The sequence below is a fragment of the Castor canadensis genome, chromosome 8, assembly GCF_047511655.1.
Source record: "Castor canadensis chromosome 8, mCasCan1.hap1v2, whole genome shotgun sequence".
Classification (NCBI taxonomy): domain Eukaryota; kingdom Metazoa; phylum Chordata; class Mammalia; order Rodentia; family Castoridae; genus Castor; species Castor canadensis.
This window is the reverse complement of record NC_133393.1, coordinates 150,789,605-150,816,946: the sequence shown is the minus strand read 5'-3', so window position 1 is coordinate 150,816,946 and position 27,342 is coordinate 150,789,605. Positions and strand designations below refer to the sequence as shown.

Below are 27,342 nucleotides of genomic sequence, written 5' to 3'. Positions count from 1 at the left end.
TTCACCCCAGCACACAGCTTCAGGAGGGAAACACATGGAGCTATGAGAGAGGAAGGGGACACCCACCTAGCCAGCCACATCAGCCAATCAACTCTGGAGATCAATGGACTGACAGATGTCGCAGCCAGATCACCCTCACATTCTCTTCCTTTTTTTTTTGAGCCATGGTCGCTCTACATAGCCCAGGCCTTGAACGAGTTCAAGTTTAGCACCATGCCTAGGAATATGTTCAGTTTCAGTTGAAATTCCCTTAATTTCACAACTGTGAGATCTCAAAGTCAATCCAAAAAGAATACCAATAGATGCCAGCACTGAGATGACAAGAGATGTTAGAATTATCTGACAAAGATTTTAAAGTGGCCATTAAAAAAATGTTTCAATGAGCCTGGCATTGTGGTCCACACCTGTAATCCCAGTACTCAGGAGGCTGAGGTATTAAGATGGAGAGTTCCAGGCTGGCTGCACAGCCAGATCCTGTCTCAAAAAAAAAAAAAAAAAAAAAAAAAAAAAAAGCCGGGCGCTGGTAGGTCATATCTATAATCCTAGCTATTCACAAGGCAGAGATGAGGTGATCAGGAGGATAGAAGGATCGTGGTTTGAAGCCAGCAGGGCAATTAGATCGCAAGACCCTATCTCAAAAAAAAAAAAAAAAAAAACCATCACAAAAAAGGGGCTGATGGAGTGGGTCAAGGCGTAGGCCCTGAATTCAAGCCCTAGTACCACAAAAACAAAACAAAACAAAACCCAAACTGGGTGTGGCTAAAATAGAGTGCTTGCCAATCAAGCTTGAGATCCTGAGTTCAAATCACCAGTAACCAAAAAAAAGTTTCAATGAGAAATTAAACAAGTGTGAAACAAAAGAAAAAGAAGCAAACACCAGTAAAAGAAATAAAAGATGCAAAGAAGAATCAAATGGAAAATTTAGAACTGAAAAATGTAATAACTAATTTAAAAATCTTAGTGGAAGGGCTCAACAGCAGAATAGAAATGACAGAAGAAAAAACATCACTGAACTAGAAGACAGAACAATGGAAATTACCCAGTCAGATGTAGCCCATAGTAGGGTACTACTTGCCTAGCATGTGCATAGGTCCTGGATTTATCCCCGGGGAGCGAAAAGAAAGGGAAGAAAGAAAAGGGGGGGAAGGAAGGAAGGAAGAAAGGAAGGAAAAAAGGAGGTAAGGAGGGAAAAATAAATTGCCAAATCTGAGAGAAACAGATTAGAAATACAACAAAACAGAGATTTGGCAATCTATGGGACTACTATAAAAGATCTAAAATTTGTATCATCAAGAGTTCCAGAAAGAGAGGACAAAGAAGGCCAGACTAGGGCTGGTAGAGTGGCTTAAGTGGTAGCCTGCCTAGCAGCATGAGAAAAAAGAACACAGGAAGCAAAAATATGGATTAATGAGTTGGTTTTTGTTTGCTTGCTTGTTTGTTTTTTTATGCTGTAGATTGAATCCAGAGCCTCACACATGCTAGGCAAGCTTTCTACCATGGAGCTACATGTTCAACCCTCTTCATGAGTTTTCTAAATTATGTTTGACAGATGATGTAAAAATTACAACCCTATCTAATATGGTTGTAAATGTATGTGGAGAAAATATTGAAAACAATCAATTGCAATGGTAAAGGGACAGAAAGAGAAGTAAAGTTTCTATATTTCACTCAAACTGATAGAATGACACCATTAGACTATTGTAAGTTATGTATATAAGAGCAAACACTTAAAAATCCATACTAAGAGATGCAATCAAAAACACTAGGTAATTCAAGACTGAATTCTAAAAAGTATTGAAGTAATCCATAGGGAGACAGGAAAGCAAATACAGGGAAATGAGCAACAAAGAGAAAAAATATATAACAAAAAAATGTCAGGCACCATGGCCCAAGCCTATAATCCTTGCTACCTGGAGGTAGAGATGAGTAAGATTCAAGGCCAGCCCAGTCTCAAGAGACCCCATTTCAGCCAGTGACTGGATGCAGTGGCATGTGCCTGTCATCCCAGCTCTGCCCAGGCATAAAAGAGACCCTACCTTAAAAATATCCAACACAAAAAGGGCTGGCAGAGTGGTAGAGTGCCTGCCTTGCAAGTGTGAGTTTCTGAATCCAGCCCCCAGTACTGCTTACATATGTACATAAAATAAAAGGTTTATGTCCTAACATATCAATAATTACATTAAGTTTTTGGTTTTTTTTTTTTTTTTTTGGCAGTTCTGGGGCTTGAACTCAGAGCCTACATCTTGAGCCACTCCATCAGCCCTTTTTTGTGATTTTTTTTTTTTTTTTCAAGATAGGGTCTCGTAGACTATTTCCCCGGGCTGGCTTCAAACCGTGAACCTCCTGATCTCTGCCTCCTGAGTAGCAAGAATTATGGGTGTGAGCCATCAGTGCCCGTCATTACATTAAGTTTTAATGGTCTAAATATACCAATTAAAAGACATAGATTGGCAGAGTGGATTGAGAAAATAACCTAATTATAGGCTGTCTGTAAGAAACTCAAATGCTATGGGTATAGGAAGGCTTCAAGGAAAAAGATGGAAAAAGATAGGCCATGGAAACATTTTCAGAGAAAAGTAGGAGTGAGTACACTAATATTGGATGAAATAGACTTTGGAGCGAAGAAAATTATCAGAGGGAGATATTAAAAAGTCAGTCCTCCAAGAAGACATACCAATCCTAACTATATATCCACGAAACATTGTACTGCAAAACATATGAAGCAAAAACTCTGAAAATAGAAATAGACAAGTTCACTTATCTCTCAACAATGCACACAACAATTAGACAGAAAATCATAAGGGTACAGAACTCAACAACAGGATAGAATTGACATTTATAGAACACTCCATCTAACACCAGCAATGTACTCTTTCAAGTGCCATGAACATATACCAAGGAAGACCATGCCCTGGGCACCAAGGCACATCTTAAAAGAATCAACATCTTCCAGTGTACTCTCCAATCACAGTGGAATCACAGTATATGTCAGCAACAGAAAGAAAACCCCAGGGCTGCCAGAAAGAAAATGTATTAATGTATTAATTTCAAACACTTGGAAACTAAATAACACATTTCCAAATAACCACTGTGTCAAAGATGAAGTTGTAATGGAAAGTAAGAACTAACAGTGAACTGAATGAAAATGAAGCATAACGTACTAAAACCCGTAGGACACTATGAAAGCAGTGTAAGGTTTTTAGCACTAAATGTACACACTAGAAAAAAGAAAACATTAATTTAGGGCCTTATATCAAGAACCTAGAAAAAAACTGGGTGTGGTGTTGTGTGCCTGTGATCTCAGCTAATTGGGAGGCTAAGGCAGGAGGATCGCTTGAGCCCAGGTGTTCAAGACCAGCATGAGCAACATAGGGAGAGCCCCCCTCTAGCCCAAAGGAAAAAAAAAGTGCCTAGAAAAAGAAGAGCAAAATAAATCCAAAGTGGACTGGAGGAGTGGCTCAAACCATAGAATGCCTGCTTTGCAAGCATGAAACCCTGAGTTCAAACTCCAGTGCCACTAAAAAATAAAGAAAAAACATAAACCCACAGCAAGCAGAATGAAATAAATGTAAGTACAGAAATCAGTGAATGAACCTGGGGGGGGGGGTTGAAGGCAAAGCCTTGAATTCAATCCCCAGTACCAGAAAAACAAAACAAAACAAAACAAACCTAAAATGGGGAAATCAATAAAACAAAGACTAAGTTCTTTAAAATTAAAGATAATAAACTGACAAATTTCTAGGAAGACTGGTAAAGGTAGCGAGGACAGAAATTAGCAATGTCTGAAGTGAAACAGAGGCTATAACTACATAGTCTGCCAGCCCAAAATGATGGAGGAGTTATCGCATTCTGCAGTGCTTGCTTCGGCAGCACACACACTAAAACTGGACGATACAGAGATTAGCATGCGCCCTGCGCAAGGTGACACGCAAATTTGTGAAGTGTTCCACATTAAAAAAAAAAAAATTAACAACTCAGAATAGGCTACTTCCTTAAAAACCAGAAGTTACTTCAAGGTGTAGGCCCTCACACTCAGTTCAAACCCCAGTACCACAAAAAGAAAAACAGGAAACAAACACAAGTTACCACAACTCACTTACCTCATATGAAATAAATTGAATAGCCCTGTAACTTTTTTTAGGCTGCAATGGAATTTGAACTCAGAGCCTTGTGTTACCTAGACAGGCACAGGCATTCTACCACTTGAGCCACACCCCTAGATTTTTTTTTTTTTTGGCTTTTTAGTTATTTTTCAAATAGTGTCTTGTATTGTTGCCCTGGTTTAGTGTCAGACCATGATCCTACTACCTATACCTTCTGAATAGCTGGGATTACAGACATGTACCATTATGCCCAGTTTATTGGTTGAGATGGGGGCTTGCTGTTTGCCCAGGCTGGCCTCAAACCTTGGTCCTCCAGAGTGGCTGGGATAACATGTGAACCAGTATGCCTGTCTAGCAGACAAGTTTTTTTTTTTTTTTTTTTTTTTCATTTTTCTTTTATTATTCATATGTGCATACAAGGCTTGGTTTATTTCTCCCCCCTGCCCCCACCCCCTCCCAAGTTTTTTTTTTTTTATTCATATGTGCATACAATGTTTGGGTCATTTCTCCTCCCTTGCCCCACCCGGCAGAAACTGTTTTGCCCTTATCTCTAATTTTGTTGAAGAGAGAGTATAAGCAATAATAGGGAGGACCAAGGGTTTTTGCTGGTTGAGATAAGGATAGCTATACAGGGAGTTGACTCGCATTGATTTCCTGTGCATGTGTGTTACCTTCTAGGTTAATTCTTTTTGATCTAACCTTTTCTCTAGTTCCTGGTCCCCTTCTCCTATTGGCCTCAGTTAGCAGGCAAGTTTTATTATATTTTGTTTATATTAAAACTTCCAAAAAAGAAATCTCCAGATTGAAATGGTTTCACTGGTGAATTCTACCAAATGGTTAACAAATAATTAATGCCAATCCAATACGATATGATTTCTTCTAGGAAAGAGTATTTATGAAGCAAGGTTTTTTTTGTTTGTTTGTTTTTGACGGCACTAGGGTTTGAACTCAGGGCTTCATGCTTGCTAGGCAGGTACTCTACTGCTTGAGTCACTTCTCCAGCCCAAGCAAATTTTTCTTCAATAACAAATCCAAAGACAGTTCAAAAAAGAAAAACTACAGCCCAATAATTCTTTTGTGAATATAGACACAAAAATCCTTAGCTGAGTGAAGGCATGCCTCAGTGGTTGAATGCTTGCTTAGCATGTGCAAGGGGCAGTCATGACATGGGTTCGGCTGGTACAGTGGCTCACACGGATAATCCCAGCTACACAGGAGGCAGAGATCAGGAGGATCTCGATTCGAGGCCAGCTGGAGCATAAAGTTTGGGAGCTACAATCTCAATCAATAAGCCAGGCATGGTGGCTCATATCTGTAATGTAATCCCAGCTACGGGGGAATGGGCAATAACGTAAGCTCCTTCCTGAAAAATAACTAAAGCAAAAAAGGGCTGGGTAGAGCGCTTGTCTAGCAAGCACAAGGTTCTGAGTTCAAATTCCAGGACCACCCTAACCATCACACACACACAGAAAAGATGTGGGTTCAGTTCCCAGTAAACACACACACACACACACACACACACACACAAATTCCTTAGCAAATTACTGGAAAATGAAACACAACAATATATAAAAATAATTATTTACCACAACCAAGTGCAGTTTATTCCAGGGATACAAGGTCAATTGTGTATATGTCTGTATATCTCTCTCTACATATATATAGATATATATGTATATATATATCTATATATATATATTTTTTTGTGGTACTGGATTTTGAACTCAGGGCCTACACCTTCAGCCACTCAACCAGCTTTTTTTTTTTGTGATGGGTTTTTTTGAAATAGGGTCTCAGGAACTATTTTGCCCAGCTTGGCTTTGAACTATGATCCTTTCTCTGCTTCCCGAGTAGCAAGGATTACAGGCGTGAGCCACCAGCGCCCTGTGATTGTATATTTTAAAACCAGTTAATGGATTCTGATGTGCCAACAGGCTCAAGATGGAATACCACATAATTATATAAGTAAGTGCAATTGAAACGTCCACTCGTGCTATAAATTCTCAGAAAAAGAGGAGCAGAGGGGAGCCCTCTTCAACTTGGTAAGAAGTATCTGTGGCGCTCCTACAGCTAGCCTGTCCTTAATGGTGAAAGGCGGAATACTTTCCTCTGAAGTTGGGAATACGACGTTGGGACTTCCACTAGTGCATTAAGGAAGCAAACGAATGAAGGCATACAGGTTGGAAAGGAAGAAATAAAATGATCCTGGTTTTACTGGCACATAGTTCATGTAGAAAATCTCAAGGAATCTTTAGTAAGACACTGAGGAACAAGAAAAGTAGTTCAGCAAGTCACAGGACACGACATACAAAATAAATTGTGTATGTAGAGAATGGCCATGAATACGTGGACACTGAGATAAAATAACATGCCATTATAATCGTGAAAAATGAGATAATTAGGTATAAATCAAAACACATTTAGAACTTCTATGATGAAAGCTATGGAGATGAGAATTTTTTAAAAACATAGTGTGCTCAGTGGTAGCAAAGATGTAAATTTTCACCAAATTCATAAACAGCTCTTGACATAGTTCCTAGAAAAATCCTAGCAAGTTTTTGTAGTTATAGACAAGATTATTCTAAAATGTGTACTGAAAGTGAAGGACCTAGAACAGAAAGATTAAAATGAGAGATGTATGGGAGGAGACACTTTCCTTGCTTCTCTAAGCAGGACTGTGCGATGTGAGTGGAGATAGTTCTGTAGATCAACATAACATGACCCCCCCAAAAGATCCACTCAAATATGCCCAATCAAGGTTTGACTTTTTTTCCTTTGGCAGTACTGGCTTTGAACTCAGGGTCTTGTGCTTGGTACTCAGGGTCTTGTGCTTGGTATGCAGGTGCTCTACCACTTGAGCCACTCTGCCAGCCCTTCTTTGGGGTTGGGTATTTTTCAAGATAGGTTCTTCTGAACTATTTGCCTGTGCTGGCTTCAAACCGTAATCCTCTTGACTTCTGCTTCCTGAGTAGCTAGGATTACAGGCATGAGCCACTGGCACCCAGCTCCCATTTGAGTTTTGACAGAGGGCAAAAGTAACCTAGTGAATGAAATAAGAGTATTTTAAACAAATGGTGCTAGAACAATTGGACATCCATAGGCAAAAACAAAACAAGCAGAAGACTCTTGATCTATGTCCTACACTGTATTAGTCAGCTTTCTGTCACTGTAACAAAAAATTCTGGAACGGGCTAACTTACAGAGTTAACTCAGTTTTGGAGACTCAAGGGCACAGCACTTGCATTGGCTTAGCTTCAGTGAAGGCACTCTTGGCTATGTCACATCATGGTAGATGGTAATGGAGGAGATGTTTGTGAAAGCAAGAGATCACATCTTGACACAAGAAGTCAGAGAACTGAGCTGGGCACTGGTGGCTCACACCTGTAATCCTACCTACTCAGGAGGCAGAGATCAGGAGGATTGAAGTTCAAAGCCAGCCTAGGCAAATAGTTCACGAGGCCCTATCTCGAAAAAGTCTTCACAAAAATAGGGCTGGTGGAATGGCTGGTGAAGGTCCTGAGTTCAAGCCCCAGTACTGCAAAAAAAAAAAAAAAAAAAAAACGCAGCAGCCAGAGAACTGAGTGGGGCCAGGATTGTACATCAACTTTCTCTCCAGAACTATCAAGGAGTCATATGAGAACTGCCTTAATCCTTTCCAAGGACAGGTCCCCTAAAGAATCAAGTCCTTCCCACTAAGCTCACCTCTGAAAGCTTCCATCAGCTCCAAATGACCACCCTAGCGATCAGGTTCTAATACACAGACCCTTGGGAAACAAAGCAAATCTAAACTATAGCACACACACACCTTATATAAAAACATGTACTTGGGCTGGAGGCATGGCTCAAGCGGTAGAGCACCTGCCTCACAAGTGCAAAGCCCTGAGTCCAAACCCCAGTACTACCAAAACATAACGAAAAAAAAAAAAAAGATTCTATCAGTATGTAAACTGGGTGTACTAGTGACACCTGTAATCCCAGTACTTTGGAGGTGGTGACAGGAGGATTGGATTACATAGTAATACTTTGTCTCAGAAATGAAACAAGGGCTGGAGTGGCTCAAGCAATAGAGTACCTGCCTAGCAAGTGCAAAGCCCTGACTTCAAGCCAAAGTAACACCCCCCCCACACACACCAATCCAGTTGAACTGGGCAAAAAGTGTGCAGTTGTCTCATTGGAGAGTGCATAGCAAATAAGCACATGAAGAGGTATTGGATGTCATTAGCTGTTGAGAAATGGAAATTTAAACCATGATGAGATATCATCACACACTTATCAGCATGGCTAAAACATTGTAACAACAAGCCTGGTGCCAGTGGTTCACGCCTGTAATCCCCTGTGCTACGAGTTGGGGATATAAGGTGAGCAAGGCGTAGGTGGAAGTTCCTAGCTGTTGGGGAGCTTTATCCCATGGGTAGAGGCAGACAATATCAAGAGTTAGAGATTGCGTAAGTATAAAACAAACAAGTGAATGAGAGGGAAATACCAGGGTGGCCAGACTGCTTACCCTGACTCCCTGCTCAGATGAAGCTGGTCCCTTCCCTGTGTGTGGTCTCTGTCCTGGATGCTCCTCTATGACATGATTGTGATTATTTGCAAGCCAGTTTACTGTAGCAGACTCAGAGTTCTTGATGACAGGACTGCACGTGCCCGCTCCCTTTGTACCTGGAGAGCCCAGCACAGTTGCAGCTCAGTGCATTGAGTGACTGACTCCAAGTGTGGCCCTGTCATCTGATGGTTCATAGTCAGTTCCGACTATCCTCACATTTCACACACATTTTAATCTTCTTGTTCTTTAGTAGCATACATTAGCGCTATATCTGCCTCTCTCTTTTGCCACTGGGTAGAAATTATAGAAGCCTCATTTATTTTTATTTATTTATGGTACTGGAGATTGGTACCCAGGGCTTTGCACTTGCTAGGTAAATGCTCAACCACTTTGAGATAGGATCTTGATAACTTGACCCAGGCTGGTCTTGAACTTGAGATCTTCCTGCCTTTGCCTCCTGAGTAGCTGGGATTACAGGTATGCACCACCACATTGGGCAAAACCACATTTACTATTAAAAATATTACAAATATTTTATATTGACCTTTTCTACAGTGTTCACTTTTGCAGTGGTATATTTTCTGAGAATACATTTTAGTCTAAATGGTTGACGTTTGTAGTTACATGTTGTGAGATTTTTTTTTTTTTTAATGAGGTCTCACTGTGTTGCCCAGGCTGATCTTGAACTCTTGGGTACATGTGATCCTTCTGCCTCAGCCTCCTGAGTAGCTGGGACTACAGGTGTGAAGCACATCTGGCTTTGTGAGATTCTTGAGGCCAAGATTTATAGTGCAGAGAATCAATACTGCTTCATTAGCTGAAGAAACAGGGAGGATCTGCAGGCCTTTAGTCAAGTGCATGTTCTCATGTCCTCACTCTTGATGGAGTTGTCTCCTGGATGTTGATCCAGGGTTGCCCAAGGCAGCTCTTTGAAGCTTCAGTTGTCCTCCTCCTTTGTCAATGGGGCTACACTCAAAAAGGTTAGGGACAATTTTTTGTAAGTAATATTGGATGGTAGTAGCTGTCTGGAAATGCAGCTAACTTTTTACATTAATCTTTATGAAAATAATTCCCCTTTTTGCTAACACTTGGAGTTTTCCTGAGTATAATGTTGACATAAAAGGATGTTACTGCATAAAAAAGTTCGGTGGCTCACGCCTGTAATCTTAGCTACTCAGGAGGCAGATATCAGAAGGATCATAGTTTGAGGCCAGCTGGGGAAATAGTCCATGAGACCCTATCTCAAAAATACCCAACAGAGAAAAGGGATGGTGGAGTGGTTCAAGTGGTAGGGCCTCCTACTTGCTAGGCAGGCACTCTGAGTTCAAACCCCAGTACCACCAAAAAAATAAATAAATAAATAAAATAATCCCAGGGTCAAAAATACATTCAGTACATAGTGGTGGAATGCTTGTTTAACATGTGTGAGGACCTCGGTTCCATCCCCAGCACCTCAAAGGAAGAAAAATTGGGAATTGCTTTTTGTTTAGGATTACATACACTTCTAGTCTTCCCCATACATATCTTCAAACGTAAGTAAGTGAGTCACTCAGAGGATGCCTTTTGGTTGTGTTAGTAATTTATCAGGGAGTGTTTGTTATCCAAAACAATTTAGGTGAATGATCAAATTGGTTTTTCTAGGACCTAAATTGGATTCTAAATGGTCCTGGAGCAAAAAAGGAGGATAAAGGTGGAGGAGGATCCCAGTCAGGAACTTACTTCTGCTGTTCTGTGTGATCATCCAACAGTGAACCTTTACAAGGTGTTGTATCAGTCCCAATTCTGCCAAAGGAGGAAAAAAAAAGGTTTTTGTGTCAATTAGCAACTTGATGTGAAAGGATAAAACGGTGGAAAGCTGTTGCTTTAAGAGGTTACGTTTTAGTCGGAATGATGTCGAACCTTCTCTATCAGATCTTCAGATTCCTACTCTGGTTTTACACATTATTGGATTTTGTTGCAACAGGGGTATTCATTGTAACTTTTATTATGCATACATTCACAAAATTACAAATTTGGGAAGCAGCCCTACTCTCTGATTCCACCCAGCAGGCAGGACCTCTGTGGTCCAAGTTTTGCAGCTGACACAAGCTCTAGGACTTGAGAAACTCCACTTCCTTCTTTTGTCATCCAGCCTGGGGTCGGCAAAGGCTTCAAGCTGCTACTAGGATGCTTCGCCATCCACTGGGCTGCTCTTTCAGCAGCTGTGAAACGAATTCCTGATGTTACATTTTCTGTTTTCCTGACTAGAGTCTTGCTCCAAGATTTCAGAGGTTGTGTTATGATAATGAATGCTTTTTGTTATTCTTTTGGGTTCAGAGAAGTAGTTACTAGGCTTAGTTGGGAGCACAATAATTCACTTAAGAAGTGTGACTACAAAAGAGAGTAACCAAATAGGATAGTTCAGAGGGGTCATGTAAAATTTAAGAAGACATCTCTGTGGATTTTGGAAGCTTAAGGAAATGGTCTTTGGGGAAGGAAGGAAGAGCATAATCGTGGAGGCAAAAGTCACAGGGGAGAGGAAAAGTGATGGGTCAAGGCACAGACAGAATAGAAGCAAGGGCTGAGAAACAACGAACCAGCACATGTGTAACCTCTGAGTGTCAGGGAGGGAGTTTACTTCTGAGAGTTGATTTGCACTGAAAATGGAGAGGTACCTATTTAGTGGAGTTTGGGAAGAGAAAGGCATCAAAGCCTTGATGAGTGGAAATGGTTGGAAGAGGTAGTATGTGCCTGGGACTCAGCCTGCTGCTGGGGAAAGCACCCTGGTGTTGGGAGCTGGGAAACCCGCTTGCAGACTTGACTTCCCTGACCAACAGGGAGGTCTCAGGCAAGTCGCTCAGGCTTGTGCATATGAGCAAGCCACTACACTACTGAGCTCAGCCTTACCCTACCTTTTTAACCTCATCAGTAATGGTGTGCACGTCACTAACATCCCTTTTGCCTCTCAAATTCTGATTCTATGATAGTGCTAGATTCCACCCACCAAGTCTGGTTCTGCTGAATAGAGCAGCATAAGATAAAATGTTCTATACAACAAACAGCCTTTCAGATATTTGAAACTAGCCATTGTGCTTCCCCGTCACCTTACTCTTCTTCACCCAAAAGAGCCTCTGGTCTCTGTTGTTTCAATCTTTTTTTTTTTTTTTTTTTAATCATGCTTTTTCCTAGTAACTCTCACCTGGGCACTTTTATTTTTTTAGTCCTTAGAGACAGGGTCTTGCTGTGTTGCCCAGGCCGGCCTTGATCTTGCCAACTTTGAGTCTCCACCTCCAGAGTGACTACGATTAGGGGTTTGAACTACTATACCCAGATAACTCCTCTTTTACTGTTAAGTAATATATCATTGTGTATATACCACATTTTGTTCATCCATTTATCAATTAATGGATACCCTTCCCCCCTCCAACTTTCGGCTATTGTGAATAATGCTATGAACATATGTATAATTTCTGCTTTCAATTTCAGAACTGGAATTCTGGATAGGGTAATTTTTTGAGAAACTAACATACTATTATAAATATTTCGTTAAGAGCAGACTTTAGTTATTTATTTTTGGCAGCATTAGGGTTTGAACTTAGGGCCTCCTGCTTGCTAGACAGGTGCTCTTACTGCTAGAGCCACTCTGCCAGCCCTTTTCTGTGATGGGATTTTTCAGGATAGGGTCTTGTGAACTATTTTCCTGGGGTTTGCTTCGAACTGTGATCCTCCTGATCTCTGCCTCCTGAGTAGCTAGGATTATAGGCATGAGCCACCAGCACCTGGCTAAGAGCAGACTTTTTCAGGCCTCTGCAATTGGATTGAAACTGCGATAGCTACTTTATTCAATGTTGAATATCACTTACTGTGTACAGGGATTCTACTTTACAGTACTCAAGTACAATGTATAGTTCACTGCCCAGATGAGAATCAGTGCAGGAGTTGGCTGAAGTTTGAGACTTTAATCTTTGTAACATGCAGACCAGACATCAATGAAATCTTTAATAACATCTGGAAAAAAATCAGTATTTTTATAAAATCTTTAAAGTTAAACTTGTATACTTCTCACTTGTTTCCTAGGAAAAGATCATGTTAATGGCTGCCAACCAGAACCTCTTGGGCTTACACACCAGTGTAAATTTGGATTAATATTTTACATAGCCACATAAATGTTTATGTCCAAGGTAAATTCTCATTCACGTAACTCTACATTTTATGACCCTAGATGAACTACCCTAAGAGGTGTACCTTGAAAGCAGTGCTCTGGAAGACACTGATCCTCTCTGTCCTCAGGATGGCCAGATGGATGGAGCTTGGGGCATCCAGATTCCCCTTCCTGTCATCTGTAACCAAGAGCTCTGGTCTCATTGGAACATGACCAAGGATGACTCAAGGCACTGCCACTGGCTCATCCACTTCAATGGCAGTTGCTGGGTGCACGGCTCCTTTTGTTAAAGACAAGGGAGCTGTGGAGCTGCTGGAATTGTTGGTGTTTCATCAGACACACAGGGCTGTGAGCCATGGGTGTTGCAGGGCTGAAGACTGGGGACGGGGGCAGGGCTCCTTGCAGCTGCAGCTTCAGACGGCCCAGATACCTTTACTTATGCTGGGCACTTTTGACCTTTGTAGATGAAATGCTTTCTTGGTGGAGTCCAAATTATCAGAAGGACAACGATTCTCACAATACATGTATATTATGCAAATTATAGCTAACTTATTTAGAAATATTCAATATAAAAGAATTCAATTGCCAGGTACCAGTGGCTCACACCTGTAATCCTAGCTATTTGGGAGGCTAAGATTGGGAGGATTGTGGTTTGAGGGCATCCTGGGCAAATAGTTCTTCAGACTCCATCTCTAAAATAACCAGAGCAAAATGGACTGGTGGTATGGCTCAAGCTTTAGAGCACCTGCTTTGCAAGGGTGAAGTTTTGTTTTTTTTTTTTTGTGGTACTGGGGCTTGAACTCTGGCCTTCACCTTGAGCCATTCCACCAGCCCTATTTTTTGTGAAGGGTTTTTCGAGATAGGGTCTCACTGAACTATTTGCCTGGCCTGGCTTCGAACTGTGATTCTCCTGATCTCTGCCTTCTGAGTAGCTAGGATTAAAGGGTGAGTGACCAGCACCTGGCAAGGAAGTCTTGAGTTCAAACCCCAGTCCCACCAAAAATAAAAAGTTCAATTGAGTAGCCAAGTATGGTATCACAAATGTTAATCCAAGTACTCAGGTGGCTGAGGCAGAAGGATCATGAGTTTGTTCCTAGCCTGGGCTACACAGTGAGACCCTGTCTCAAAAAACAAAACAGAATTCCATTGGGTTGGTAATCATTCACATTATAAATTACATTTGTTAATGAAAGTTACTAAATTCTTTAGATTTAATTCCTATAAAGAATACAATTAAAAAAAAATACAATTCAATGATGTTTGTTATATTCACAGAGTTGTGGAACTATTACACTAATTCTAGAACATTTCATCTAAAATGAAACTGTAACTGTTGGCTATCACTCTCCACTTCCTACCCTCCAGGCCCTTGAACCACTAATCCACTTTCTTTCTTCCTGCATTTGCCTACCCTGGACATTTAATTTAAATGAAATTATCCAATTTTTGTGTCTGGCTTCTTTCACTGAACATGTTTTCAAGGTTTATCCATTTGTATCATTAATCATTCCTTTTTTTTTTGGCAGTACTGGGGCTTGAACTCAGGGCCTTCACCTTGAGCCATTCCGTAAGCCTTTTTTGTGACAGGTATTTTTGAGTTAGGGTCTCACAAACTATTTGCCCACGCTGGCTTTGAACCATGATCCTCTTGATCTCTGCCTCCTGAGTAGCTAGGATTACAGGCATGAGCCACTGGTGCCTGGGTAATCATTGCTTTTTATGGCTGAAAAATATTCATTGTATGGCCTCATCACATTCTATTTATCAGTTCAATAGTAAATTTCTGAGTGATCATAAAAATACTTTTAAGTTTTCTAGCATTTACTTGTGCAAATAAATTTCTTTAAATGGTGACTATGAAGAATCTGAAGACATTATCACTTTAAAAAGCCTGCATCAAGAATTGTGTAGTTATTTCAATCTGATATAAAAAAAGCCAAGTTCCTAGATGTAAGCTCAAATCTTTCATTAACATTTTTAAAAATTATTTTTTTGGAAAGTGTCATACAAATTTTAAAAAATTCTATAAAACTTTGTATAATTTTTCTTATCATAATTATATAAAAGATACATAATGAATTTTTCCCTAAATCACATGTAATCAACCCAATGTCCTCTCAAGTTTATTCCATTGTTCTACACAAAAAGAATCTTTCAGACTGGCAGAGCAGCTCAAGTGGTATGAGTACTTGCCTAGTTAAGTGTGAGGCTGAGTTCAAATCCCAGTGCTACCAAAAAGAAAAAAAGTATCTTTTGCCAGGTGTGATAGTGCACATCTATAATCTTAGCACTCAGGAAGCTGAGGAAGGAGATCAAGAGTTTGAGGTCAGTGTGGGCTTCACAGTGACCCTGTCTCAAAAAAAAAAAAAAAAAAAAAAAATAAGGGCTGGGATGTAGCTCGGTGGTACAGCGCTTGCCTAGCATGCCTGAGGCCCTGGGTTCGATCCCAGCACCAAAAAAGAAAAAGACAAAAAAAAAAAAAAAAAAAAAAAAAAGTATCTTTCTACATGAGTCACAATGTGAAAAATGTTGGGAGGTACTCCTTTCCAAGAGAGAGCTCAGATTTTTTTTTTTTTTTTTTTGTGAGACGGGGGTTTGAACTCAGCTTTGTGCTTGTAAAGTAGGTGCTCTACTGCTTGAGCCACACCTCCAATGTGAGAGCTCAGATTTAAAGATGGTTCCTAATGGGGGAGATGGCTATACTGATGACTTATCACATGGCTCATGAAGAAAAGTTCCCATAGTCACATATTTGCAAATTGATCCTACTTTCCACATGTCTATCCTGCCCTAAAATGTTCAGTCTTGTGGGCCTTAGGGCTGTCTGGAGGCTGATGGGTCAGTTGTTGAGGAGAGCCAACCTATTTGATCCAGTAGGCTGGATCAAAACCATTGTTTTTCTCTCTTCAACTGGTAAAATTGTTTCAAGTTTAATATTATTTTGTGACATCAGTTATAACACTTTGTAAAATATTTTATAAAATGTTCTCATGTTTAACCAATAAACAGTAGATTCTAAAATAACACACACACACACACACACACACACACACACACACACTTTTAAACTGCTTTATAGTATATTTTTAAAAATGACAGTAACAAATGTTTTCCCCTTGTTTTGGGGAATGACATTATCTATTTTCAATGACTAGATCCTTAAAAGTAACAGCATTTTGTCCAAATTGAGCTTATATAATTGCACAAAAGTCATACAAAGCATTAAGAAATGCTAACAAAGACTGCAGTTTTCTCAGATTCTTATGGAGCACATACCAAGAGGCCTTGATTCCAGTGGGGACCCCTGACCCAAACAATACTGATGCTCATTTAAAGTTCCTCAGTATCACAAGGAGAAACACAGCAACTAGAATCCATGCAGCTTCTGACCATGGAATTCTGCTCTGGTGTTAGGGTTTAATCATGTATTGCACTTTTCATTATTCCAGGAACATTTATACCACTTCAGTTTAAAGCATACTTGCCTAGGCTTAAAACCTATCCTACCTGCTTGAGTTCTGGGCTATGGATCTACTTCAGGAAGCTAAAATTTAAAAAAAAATTAGCCACACCATAAACACTTTTTCCACGCAGGGTCCTTTAATGGAGTCCATCTTGGGCTTTCACTTAATTTCTAAGAAACACACAAACAAGCTACACTACCACCTATCATATACAGTTGAGGAATTGCTAGCAGGCAGGCTCCAACTCAAATTCCAACTCTGATTTGAAATTATTGGAAACTTTGTTGCAAAGGACCCCAGGTGAAAGCTGTACTGCTAGAAGAGCTCACTATGCCTCCTCACTCCTGAGCTGAAAGCAGCATGGGAGAGGGGAGAGGCAAAACCCATGCTTCATATTTACAGTCTTTGTATTAGTTTTAAAACTTTAATTTTTTTGAGACACGGTCTTGATATGTAAATCCAGGCTGGCCTTAAACTTGAGATCCTTCCTGCCTCAGCCTCCCAAGTACTGGATTACAAGTGTGGTCTCCCATGCCTGGCTTTAATCTTTGAATTGTTAATGAAACAGAAGCGGGTGTATGGAGATTTGGGAAAATAGGACAAAACTGAGTATTTCTTCTTAATGAAATTATGGATCTTAACTTCAAGACAGAATGACTATGGTGAAGGTTTTCTTTCCCTTTCTAACCTTACAAAAATTAAGAGACAGGCTAGAGTGAGGCAGCTCCATCAGAAGTACCTTCTTAATTAGGAGACTGAAGAGGTGAATTCTTACTTCAGTATTCCTACTATTGTTTCTAATTAAAAACAAAACAAAATACATTACCAGTTTCTTGACTATGGGAGAAAAAGAGCAATTTCTGAAATAAATACATAAAAGCATGTGATACTGGCTACCTAGATATGCCTCCTTCATTTAAAGTTGTTTAAATGAGTGTGTACTGGGAATCAAACCCAGAGCCTTGCACAAGCTAGGTGAGCACTCTACCATTCAGCTGTACCTCTAACCTTTAAATGGTTGTTGCTAATGATATAACCATGTCTTAAATTCAGGGAGAAAAATTCTAGTGATAACATTGGAGGATTTTTTTTTTTATCGTTCAGGAGGAAAGCTTGGTGTATGTATGAAATATTATACTTGGAACAGGAGGAAATGTGGGGTATGTCTGTGGCATGGCTAAGAACGAAAAAGATTGATGCCCTGTGTAAAATTATTCCTGAGACCCTATCTCGAAAAACCTTTCACAAAAAAGGGCTGGTGGAGTGGCTCAAGGTGTAGGCCCTGAGTTTAAACCCCAGTCCCGCAAAACAAACAAACAAACAAAAAACCACCACCAGGGGGTTGTATAGCACTTGCTTAGCACAATCAAGGCCCCAAGTTTGATCCCCAGCATTACAAAAAAAATGAAAACACAAGCAAAACAAAAAACCTATGAAGGAAACATGGTTGTCTTGAAAAGGAATCATCTTTATATATTCATGGCTGGAGGTCTAGATCTGTAGTAGACACAACTGTACTTTTTTTTTTTTGGCAGGTGCACTGGAGTTTGAACTCAGGTCCTCATGCTTGCTAGATAGGCGCTCTTACTGCTTGAGCCATTCCACCAGCCCTTTTTGTGTTAGGTATTTTTGAAACATAGGGTCTCGAAATCTATTTGCCCAGGCTGGCTTCTAACTGTGATCTCCTGATCTCTGCCTGCTGAGTAGCTAGGATTATAGGTGTGAGCTGCTGGCGTCCAGCTGTGAAGGATTTTTTTCGAGATAGGATCCCTCAAACTATTTGCCCCGGCTGGATTCAAACTGTAATCCTCCTGACCTCTGCCTCCTGAGTAAGTAGGATTATAGGCATGAGTCACCAGTGCCTGGCCAAACTATAGTTTTTTAAAAACCATCCATTTTCTTCCTTATGAAGAATATAAACACTTTTCAGGTCTCAGGCAACCAGATGGCAAGAAAGGCTCAAAATTATTTTGTTGGATGACTGGTACTGCTGGATTCTGGACTATGACTGAATGGAAAAACTGCAGTATGCCAGTGCCTCTGAGGACTGAGTGGCTCCAGTAGATATGTATATCTGGATATCTGGAATAGGCAGGCATAAATTATAGAAGGTATGAATAGGCTATCCACCAACAGGTGGCTTTTAGCATAGGCAGAGACCTTGGTAATTAGTTTAAAATATAGGCATCACACAAACAGGAGATTAAGTGGAGGTCAGCAAAAGTGCATTACGGAAAGAACCTGAAGAGAAGAAGAGGATTTTCTCCATATTCAAATGCATTCATTGGAATGCATGGACCTTACTTTATGTTGAAAATTAAACTTATTTAGATCACTAATTCTACAGAATGTTGCTGAAGCTACAGTAACAAATGATTCCAAAATTTGCTTTTCTAGATTTCCATCTACTTAAAACGAAAAGCCCAGTTACACAATCACACACATTCTCACAGTTGCTGTACTCCCAAATGGAACATGTGTATAAACACACACAGAGACCGAACACATGTGCAGGGATGCCAACACCCATCTTGAACCTGAGATGCATGTGGGCTGCAGTGGGGGGAATCAAGAGGCCCTGCTGAAGATCTGTTCAATGTCATTCATGTCTTTGGGACAATCTGCAGAAAGGATTAGAGGTGAGTCCTGAGTCACCACCACATCATCTTCAATTCGTACACCGAGACCCCGAAACTTCTCTGGAGCATCTTTGTCATCCTCTGGAATATAAATGCCTGAGAAGTAGAGAAAAGAGTGTGGTTCAGCAGTGACAGTAACTGAGGGGTCTAGGGCAAGTCATCCTCTCTGGGTTACAATTCCTTCATCTGTGCCTGAGAGTTGTGAGGATTAAGTGACATAATGGTACGCAATGATCAGCAGTGCTGGCTATCATCATCACAATTATTACTGTAGTCCTTCTGTACACTGAATGACAGGCTCCATACAACAATGGTAATGCTGTTATGATTCTGTCCTAGTCTAGTGACTCAATCAGGGTACTACATAAATATAAGTATGTATATATGCAAACGATATAAATATGTATATAGATGTTGGGAACCAGCAGGTTATAGTAAGCCAGTCATATTCATGGATTTATTACATGTGGTTTTGACCAAGTGTGGTCAAATAAATAAATAAAATCAAAAGCAATTTCAAAAAGAGAAATTTTAATTCCCGAGTGCATTATGCAGCTCAGTTGACATGGAGAAGTTCTGACAGTCCTGCATGATCAGCTGTGTTTAATTGTTCTGTCATTAGCTGAGTGTTCTGACCTTAATTTTGTGAAAATATGTCTCCCCAAAAGCAAGGTATAAGTTAAATCTCTCAAGCCAAAAAGGAGGAATACAATGTGCTTAGTTTAACTGGTAAAATGAAAATCTGAGATTTGTTGAAAGGTGGCATGTGTGTAGCAGAAGTTGGGTAGTGTTATGAAATAATAAGTGAAGCATCTGCAGTATGGTACTCAACTGAGTATCCCAAGCATTCGGGTTTCTCCTCAACAACAGTCTCCTCAGAATGACATACCCATGGGTACCATGGATCTACTATATGTAAGTGTATTCTTCCTTGCCCAATAGTCCCCTGGAGAAAAAGCATATGCTAAAATAAAGATAAAATGTGAGGGCTGGAAGTAGAGTGCTGCCTAGGAAGTGTAAGGCCCTGAGTTCAAACCTCAGTACTGCCAAAACAAAAAACAGCTAGGCATGGTAAGAACATGCCTGTAATTCCGACTACTAGGGAAGCTGAGGCAGGAGAATTACAAATTCTAGGCCAGCCTGGGCAATTTAGCAAGACAGTGTTTTGAAGATAGAATGTATTAAAACAGAGATGATTAGCCCTCAACAAGCAGAAGCTCCAGAAATGGTCATTTATCCTCTCAGATTGGAGATGTGGCTCAAGTGGTAAAGCACCTGCTTTGCAAGCACTAAGCCCTGAGTTCAAACCCCAGTCCCACCAAAGGAAAACAAAAACATCCTCTCAAATAAGCTATAATCGAAAAAACAAAATAAAACTGGCAAGTTTAACTGATGTACAGGAAAACTTTAATGTACATTAGGAAAAACTGAGGAGCCCCAGGCTTTCTTTCTAATCCTGAAGTCAGTCAGTTTTTGTGAAGCTACTGCAGATTTCCTCCACTACACTCAGACAATGCTCTGTAATACAAAGACCAGCAGTGAGAAGCCAGGTGCCAGTGGCTCATGCCTGTTATCCTAGCTACTCAGGAGGCAGAGATCAGGAGGATTGAGGTTCGAAGCCAGCCCGGGCAAATAGTTCTTGAGACCCTATCTCGAAAAAAAACCATCACAAAAAAAAGGGCTGGTGCAGTGGCTCAAGGTGTAGGGCCTGAGTTCAAACCCCAGTACTGCAAAACAAAACACTCCCCCCGCCCGCCAAAACCAAAAAACAAATACCAGCAGAGGGCAGATTGTAGTCAACGCCCAAGGAAGAACCCATGTGCACCAGTTACTAATAAGACTGGGCCACACGGCATGAGGCCACCAACAGCAACGTATGACTTGAAGTTTCTCAGCCATAACTCAGATTAAAATGTTTTAAGTCTAACGCTGAGATCTGTTTTTCATATTGAAAGCAGCATTAGTATTTAAAAATCAACGCTCATAACATCGCCCCACAATGGCCACACCAAGTGGACTTGGACATTCTGCCTAAAAGCCAACATCACTCCATTCAGGTCACCTATTTGACTGTCAGCTTCTTCTGAAGCTTCTGAGAAAGGACTTGATGAAGTTGGGCACAGTGGTACACACCTGTAGTCCTCACACCCGGGAGGCTGAGGCAGGAAGATCTTGAGTTCAAAGCCAGCCTGGGCTACACTGTGAGACTCTGTCTCGAAAAACCAGGAAAAAAAAAAAAAAGGACTTATAGGATAATGCTGGGTAGTTTACTGCAGCTGGAAGGGGTGCTGCAACTGAACACAGAGTCTGAGTGCCTTTCTGACTACAGGGCCTGGGCTCTGGAAGCCTGAGCAACCCACCACTACTAGCACAAACTCGTCCTGGCAAAGGCAGCATTAAAAAGATTTCTTAATATGTACTTATAGAAAGTATTCACCATCTGTTGTTTATTGGAGGAGTCAAATTAAACAAATTGTGTGATGTTAAATAAGAAAGCTAAGCTAAATCTAAAATAAGTTACCTTCTAACACTGGAGAGATCCCTCCCCTCGCCTCCGTTTCTCATGATTTAATTAGTGTTGATTCAGGTAAAAATAAGCAATTTTATTTATTTATTATTTAGTGGAACTGGGGTTTGAGTGCCAGGCAGGCACTTTACCACTTGAGCCATTCTGCCAGTCTAGCAATGGTTACTTCATGTCCCAAGGGATCAGAGCTGCTAACCCCTCTCCTTACCTGGCTCAACTGTGATCACCATACCAGGCTGCAGGGGGAGGGAACGAGGCATGTCTGGAGTGTCATGTACGTCCATTCCAAGGTAATGGCCAACATGGTGAGGGCAGTATTTTCGAGCAGCCTGGAAAAAATAATTACCACAGTATTATAAGAATGATGACCTCTTAAGGGGAAAGTTGAGCATGTATAAATCAGTGAGGTGTATGTTAATATCTCTCCCATGCTTCTGCCACTTTTATTCAATCTATCCTTAGACTAATGCTTGACACCTCATAAACTGCTACCTTTTTTTCTTTTTTTTTGTGGGACTGGGATTGGAACTCAGGGCTTTGCACTCACAAAGCACCTCGAGTACATTTTGCTCTGTTTATTTTGGAGATGGGGGTCTCTGAAATTATTTGCCCAGGCTGGCTTCAACTGCTACCTCTTATATGCAATTTTGTTACTGGCATCCTAACTAATCAGTATTCCCATCTGCTATTAAATCTACTAGACACATGCTGACTTGGGAAATCTCAGTGATGACTGTAGCAATGAAAATTTCTTTTTTCAGCCAGCTGCTAGTGGCTCAGTCCTATAATCCTAGCTACTTGGGAGGTTGAGATTGGGAGGATTGAGGTTTCAGGCCAGCCTGCGCAAACAGTTCCAGAGACCCCCATCTCCAAAATAACCAGAGCAAAAATGGACTGGAGGTGTGGCTCAAGCAGTAGTGAGCCTGCTTTGCAAGCATGAAGCCTTTCGTTCAAACTCTATTCTCACTAAAATAAAAAACAAAAAAGAAAAAGATCTCTTTGCCTGGGGAAGGGAGGATGGCTATGTTAGAATGTTTTCTTTCTTTTTTTTTTTTTTGCGGTACTGGAACTTGAACTCAGGGCCTACACCTTGAGTCACTCTACCAGCCCCCTTTTGCATGATTAGGTTTTAGGTTTCTCGAGATTAGGGTCTTGAGAACTATTTGCCTGGGCTGGTTTCGAACTACAGTTCTCTGATCTCTGCCTCCTGAGTAGCTAGGATTATAGATGTGAGCTGCCAGTGCCTGGCAGAATGTTCTCTTCTCTTCACATATCCCTAGGGGTGGCAGCGTGGCTTAAGTGATAAAAGCACCTGTGAGTATCAGGCTAAGTTCAAACCCCAGTGCTGCCAAAAAAAAAAAAAAAAAAAAAAAATCAATTCACAAATCCCTTTCAGGAAGCCTACTCTGGAGACCCTAAATGTCCCACAAAAGCAGGTGAGCAGGCACAGTTATTGGGCATTTATCAGCTTAGATATTTCTGTCAGTTAACTAAAGACCTGATGGTCTATGCAGCAGGGAATTTATAGCTTTTTTTCTATTGGTAATAGGAGCCCTGGCAGCCTGAACTTGGAAGTGGAAGAGCCAAATGGTCTGTCTGTTTTGAGCACTTAATATCTTAACTTTAAAGCTGAGCTTTTATATTTTTATTGGACACCATTACATTTTGGTGTGGTCCCTGGGTATAGTGATGAAGTCTCAATATTGTTACTGAAGCAGCAAACCCATTTCTCTGGCCCCCCAGAATCCCCACAGAAGGATTAAGAGTTAACCTCTTCTTTTGTTATGACTTAAAAAAAATTTTTTAACCTCTTTTTTGTGACCTTTTCCACTCTGTGGGAATTGAGTTGGTTATGAGGTAAGCAATGAATCAGAATGTGCTGCCATCTTCTGGGAGAAATAAGTACCGACTCTCTTTGTTTTAGTGTTAAGCCAAGTCCTTCTTATACATAAAGAATTACAAAGACCATTTCTAAATCTAATTAATTTTATTATACAGGCAAAACACTGAGCAGCGTGTTAGGTGCTCTTGAGAACTGGGGTCAAGAGAGTAAAGTACCTTGAAGGCATTTTCCTTGCTGTTCTTCATGATTCCCAGCTCCTTCAGCTTCTGCCCCAACAGTGCCAGCATCACACTGTGGATGTTCTCCAAACTTGTCCCAGGGGAGCAGAGGGTCAGACAAGCTCTCTGGATCTCTAAAACAGCTTCATAGAGCTCTGCCTGAGGGGCAGTGAACCTGGGGACAGGAAAAAATGTGAATTCAGAATAATCAGATACTGCAAAAGTTTGCTTCAGTTTGATTAGCAAAACTCCAGGCTGCTGCTGATAGGGTGTATGGAGCAGATTATGAGAAGCCTATGAGAACTTGACATGAGCACAGCTATGCCCAATAATCTGCAGGATGAGCTGGCACAGCCCCAGCTGCAGAAGCTGGCCAGGGCAAAATGCAGCACAGCTGCTTTTCCTAAGATGTTTAAATTCAGATAGTAGCAATGGCAGGTTTTTTCTGTTACAATGTCATGCCCCTCCCCACCAGAACTGTTGCTCCACTTCCTTGTTTGCCATGGTATATAAAAGACTCGCTGAAGGAGGACAAGGGTGCTGCTGCTGGCTGCTGGCTAATGCAGAGGCTGTGGTTGTGTGCCTTCATCCCAGATTTTTGCACTGAGAAATCTATGTTTAGGCTTTAAAAAGCTATGCTAAAGAAAACATGGGACAATGCAGTCTAAGGACCAAGACTTTAAGAGTTATGCTAATGCAGTTTTTAGAGTTTGTACAGGAACTCGAAAAGAAGTAAAGGAATAGAAAAGAAGTAAAAGTGGCTGTTGGGCATCTCCATCTGAGTACCCAGCACACCTGACCCTAGTTTTCTGCATGTTTGTCTTCTATCTTTTGTCCTTTCTGCATCTCCTGTCCTTCCCAGACAGGTTTCTAGGACAAGAGCTCACGCAGGTCGCAGGAACAGGGCATTGTTGTTATTTTAATATTTAGTAGGTACTCATATATCATTATCGAAAGAACCCCACTCATGCCTTAGATGCTCAACAGGAAGAGCAACACTCCTCCAAGATAGAGCAGCAACATAGTTTCCTCCAGATGGTCAGCAGGTGCCTGTGAGGCAAGGCTAGATGATGTACCCAGTCCAGGCACACCTTTGATATTTTCTCATCCTTTATTGTACATACTATCATGGAAAATTAAAAAAAAAAAAAGGAAAAACCCTAGGAATCTACTTCTGATAGGTGAAGCAGATGTCATGGAATGAACCATTCAATACCTTCACTACTAGTAACTTACTACTGTATGAATGTCTTTAGAATAGCAATTTCTTTAGCAATCATGGGGGGAAAATGAGAAAAGAGTGAGCTAGTATGATTTATCATGTTTTCTTATACACTGTTGGTGGAAGCATAAATTAATACAGCCAATTGAATCAAAGACCTTAAGGATAATCATATAATTTGAGCTTATAATTTTGCCCAAAGAATTCATACTAAGAAATATTTGAAATTTAAAGTTGCATGTACACTTGTCACTGTGTGTTTTCTATAATTTAAAAATATTAGACAAATTCTAAATATTCCCTAATAGAATAATTAAATATCGCAATATAATAGTATGATGAAAGCCAGGAATTGTGACACACACCTATAATCCTAGTGCTAAGAAGGCTGAGGCAGGAGGACTTTGAGCTGGAGGCTAGCCTGGGCTTAATAGAAAGACCCTGCTTCAAAAACACCAAAAATAATATCATAGGGCTGGCAATTGGCTCAAGTGGCAGAGTGCCTGCCTAGCAAGCGTTAAGCCCTGAGTTCAAAACCCCAGTATGACCAACCCCCGACAAAAAAAGTACTGTAACAAACACCTATATACTCATCTCCTAGGTTCAACCATTACCAATAGTTATGAATATATAAAAGAAAAAAACAACAGTTATGAACATATGACCTATAAATGTACTGTACTCCCCACACCACCACAGTATTAAAATATTATTTTTGGCAGTACTGGGGCTTGAACTAAGGGCCTCATACTTGCTAGGCAGGTGCTCTACCACTTCAGCCACTCTACCAGCCCAATTTTGTGTTTTCTCTTGTCAGAGTTTATCAATTGTTAATGTTTTTCCCTCCCTTCCTCCTTCCCGCCTATCCTTTCTGTCTTTAAATTTTAGCAAGGATTTACTTTATTATTAACAGGATAAAGTAGGGAGAAGTGGGGGGGGGGAAGGGAGAAACATTTCCTGCTCCCCACACAGGAAATGGGAGTAAAGGCTCCTTATTAATCTTTCTAGGGAACAATTATTTGGCTTTGTTAATTTTCTCTACTGTTTTACTGTTTTTTTTTTTTCTATTTCTTTGATGTCTGGTCTGATTTTCATTATTTGCTGCTTCTTAGTTTTGACATTAATTTATTCAGCTTTTTAAGGTAAAAGCTTATATTATTGAGTAAATTTTTCTTGTCTTTTATTTTTTTTCCTGTGCTAGGGATAAAACCCACGGCATGCTAGGTAAGTATTCTAATACCTGGGAGGTATAGCTATACCTCCCAGTGCCTTCTGTCTTTCTAATATAAACATTTAAGGTTATAAATTTGTGCTTCAACTGTATCCCACACATTTTGATATGCTACTCCATTTGAAATATATTGCAAGTGTCTTTTGTTACTTCATCTTTAATCCACAAGTAATTTAAAATACGTTCACTAGTCAGGCTTGGTGACTCACATCTATAATCCTAGGATTTGAAAGGGTGAGGCAGAATAATCAAGAATTTGAGGACAGCCTGGAATTCCAGCAAGTTCCAGAGAAGCCTGGGCTATACAGGGAGACCCTGCCTCAAAAAGACAGGCGCCGGTGGCTCATACCTATAATCTCAGCTGCTTGGGAAGCTGAGATTGGGAGAATGGAGGTTCGAGGCCAGCCCAGGGAAACAGCTCATGATACCCCCATTTCCAAAATAACCAGAACAAAAATGGACTGGACATGTGGCGTACGCAGTAGAGTACTTGCTTTGCAAGTGTAAAGCCCTAAGTTTAAACCCCAGTCCCACAAAAAAACAAAAACAAAACCAAAACAAAAAAACCTCAAAACAACAACAATAAAAATACAGAAGTACTTGGGGACATAAAAAAATATATCTCATTGTTATGATTTCTTAATCTAATTTCGTTGTAATTCAGCCTTTTGGAATTCACCGAGACTTACTTGTTTCATAGTCTAGCAAATGGTTTAAGTGACTGTTTCATGTATGTGAAAAGAATGGGCAGACTGCCATTGTTTGGTGTATTACTTTTTGTAAAATATTATCTTCCTGATGGCTTCGTATATTTGTTCTGGAAATTAAGAAGAAAGGTGTCAACTGTGTGTGATTATATATTTATTCTTTATTCTTTTTATTTTACTTTATGTATTTTGAAGCCATTTAGGCACCTGCTCATTCATAACTGACATGCCTCCTGACATATAACAATTTTGTCGACATGGAATCTCCTTCTTTACTTTTGGTAACACTCCTTTGTCTCTGTTGTTTGCATTGATATAACCATTCCAGTTTCCAATCTCCCTTCATTTTTTTAAATTGGTGGGATGGGGGTTTGAACTCAGAGCTTTGTGCTTACAAAGCAGGCGCTCTACTGCCCCAGTCCATTTTGCTCTGGTTATTTTGGAGCTCATGTCTCTCCTCAAACCACAATCCATCCTCAGGTTATAGGGTTATAGGTGTGAGCCACCAGTTCCCAGCCTCTTTCTTTTTAAAGCAGGGTTTTGTTTTGTAATACAGGCTGGCTTTGAACTCCTGATCTTCCTGCTTCAGCCTTCTGAGTTGCTGGGATTATAGACATAAACCACCATGCGTGGCTCACCATTCCAGTTTACTTATGATTAATGTTTATACCATGTCTTGCCCCATCATTTTATTTTCAATT

The 27,342-nt window shown here is 40.5% G+C and overlaps 1 protein-coding gene and 1 non-coding gene across 3 annotated transcripts in view; one reads left to right on the top strand and one right to left on the bottom strand.

The window, feature by feature from the left end:
• Positions 1-3,854: 3,854 nt before the first annotated feature.
• Positions 3,855-3,956, top strand: LOC141410535 (U6 spliceosomal RNA). The gene has a single exon (XR_012435387.1). It is a non-coding gene; the product is annotated as a U6 spliceosomal RNA (small nuclear RNA).
• Positions 3,957-12,446: 8,490 nt separating this feature from the next.
• Positions 12,447-27,342, bottom strand: part of Xpnpep3 (X-prolyl aminopeptidase 3) — a 67,970-nt gene continuing 53,074 nt past the window's right edge. For both annotated transcript variants that reach the window (XM_020164476.2, XM_074084559.1), the window contains 3 exons: positions 23,479-23,656; positions 21,629-21,749; positions 12,447-18,989 (listed from right to left, as the gene is read on the bottom strand). In XM_020164476.2, the coding sequence (XP_020020065.1) occupies positions 18,823-18,989; positions 21,629-21,749; positions 23,479-23,656 (466 nt within the window). In that variant the 3' untranslated portion in view covers positions 12,447-18,822. The remainder of the gene's footprint in view (positions 18,990-21,628; positions 21,750-23,478; positions 23,657-27,342) is intronic.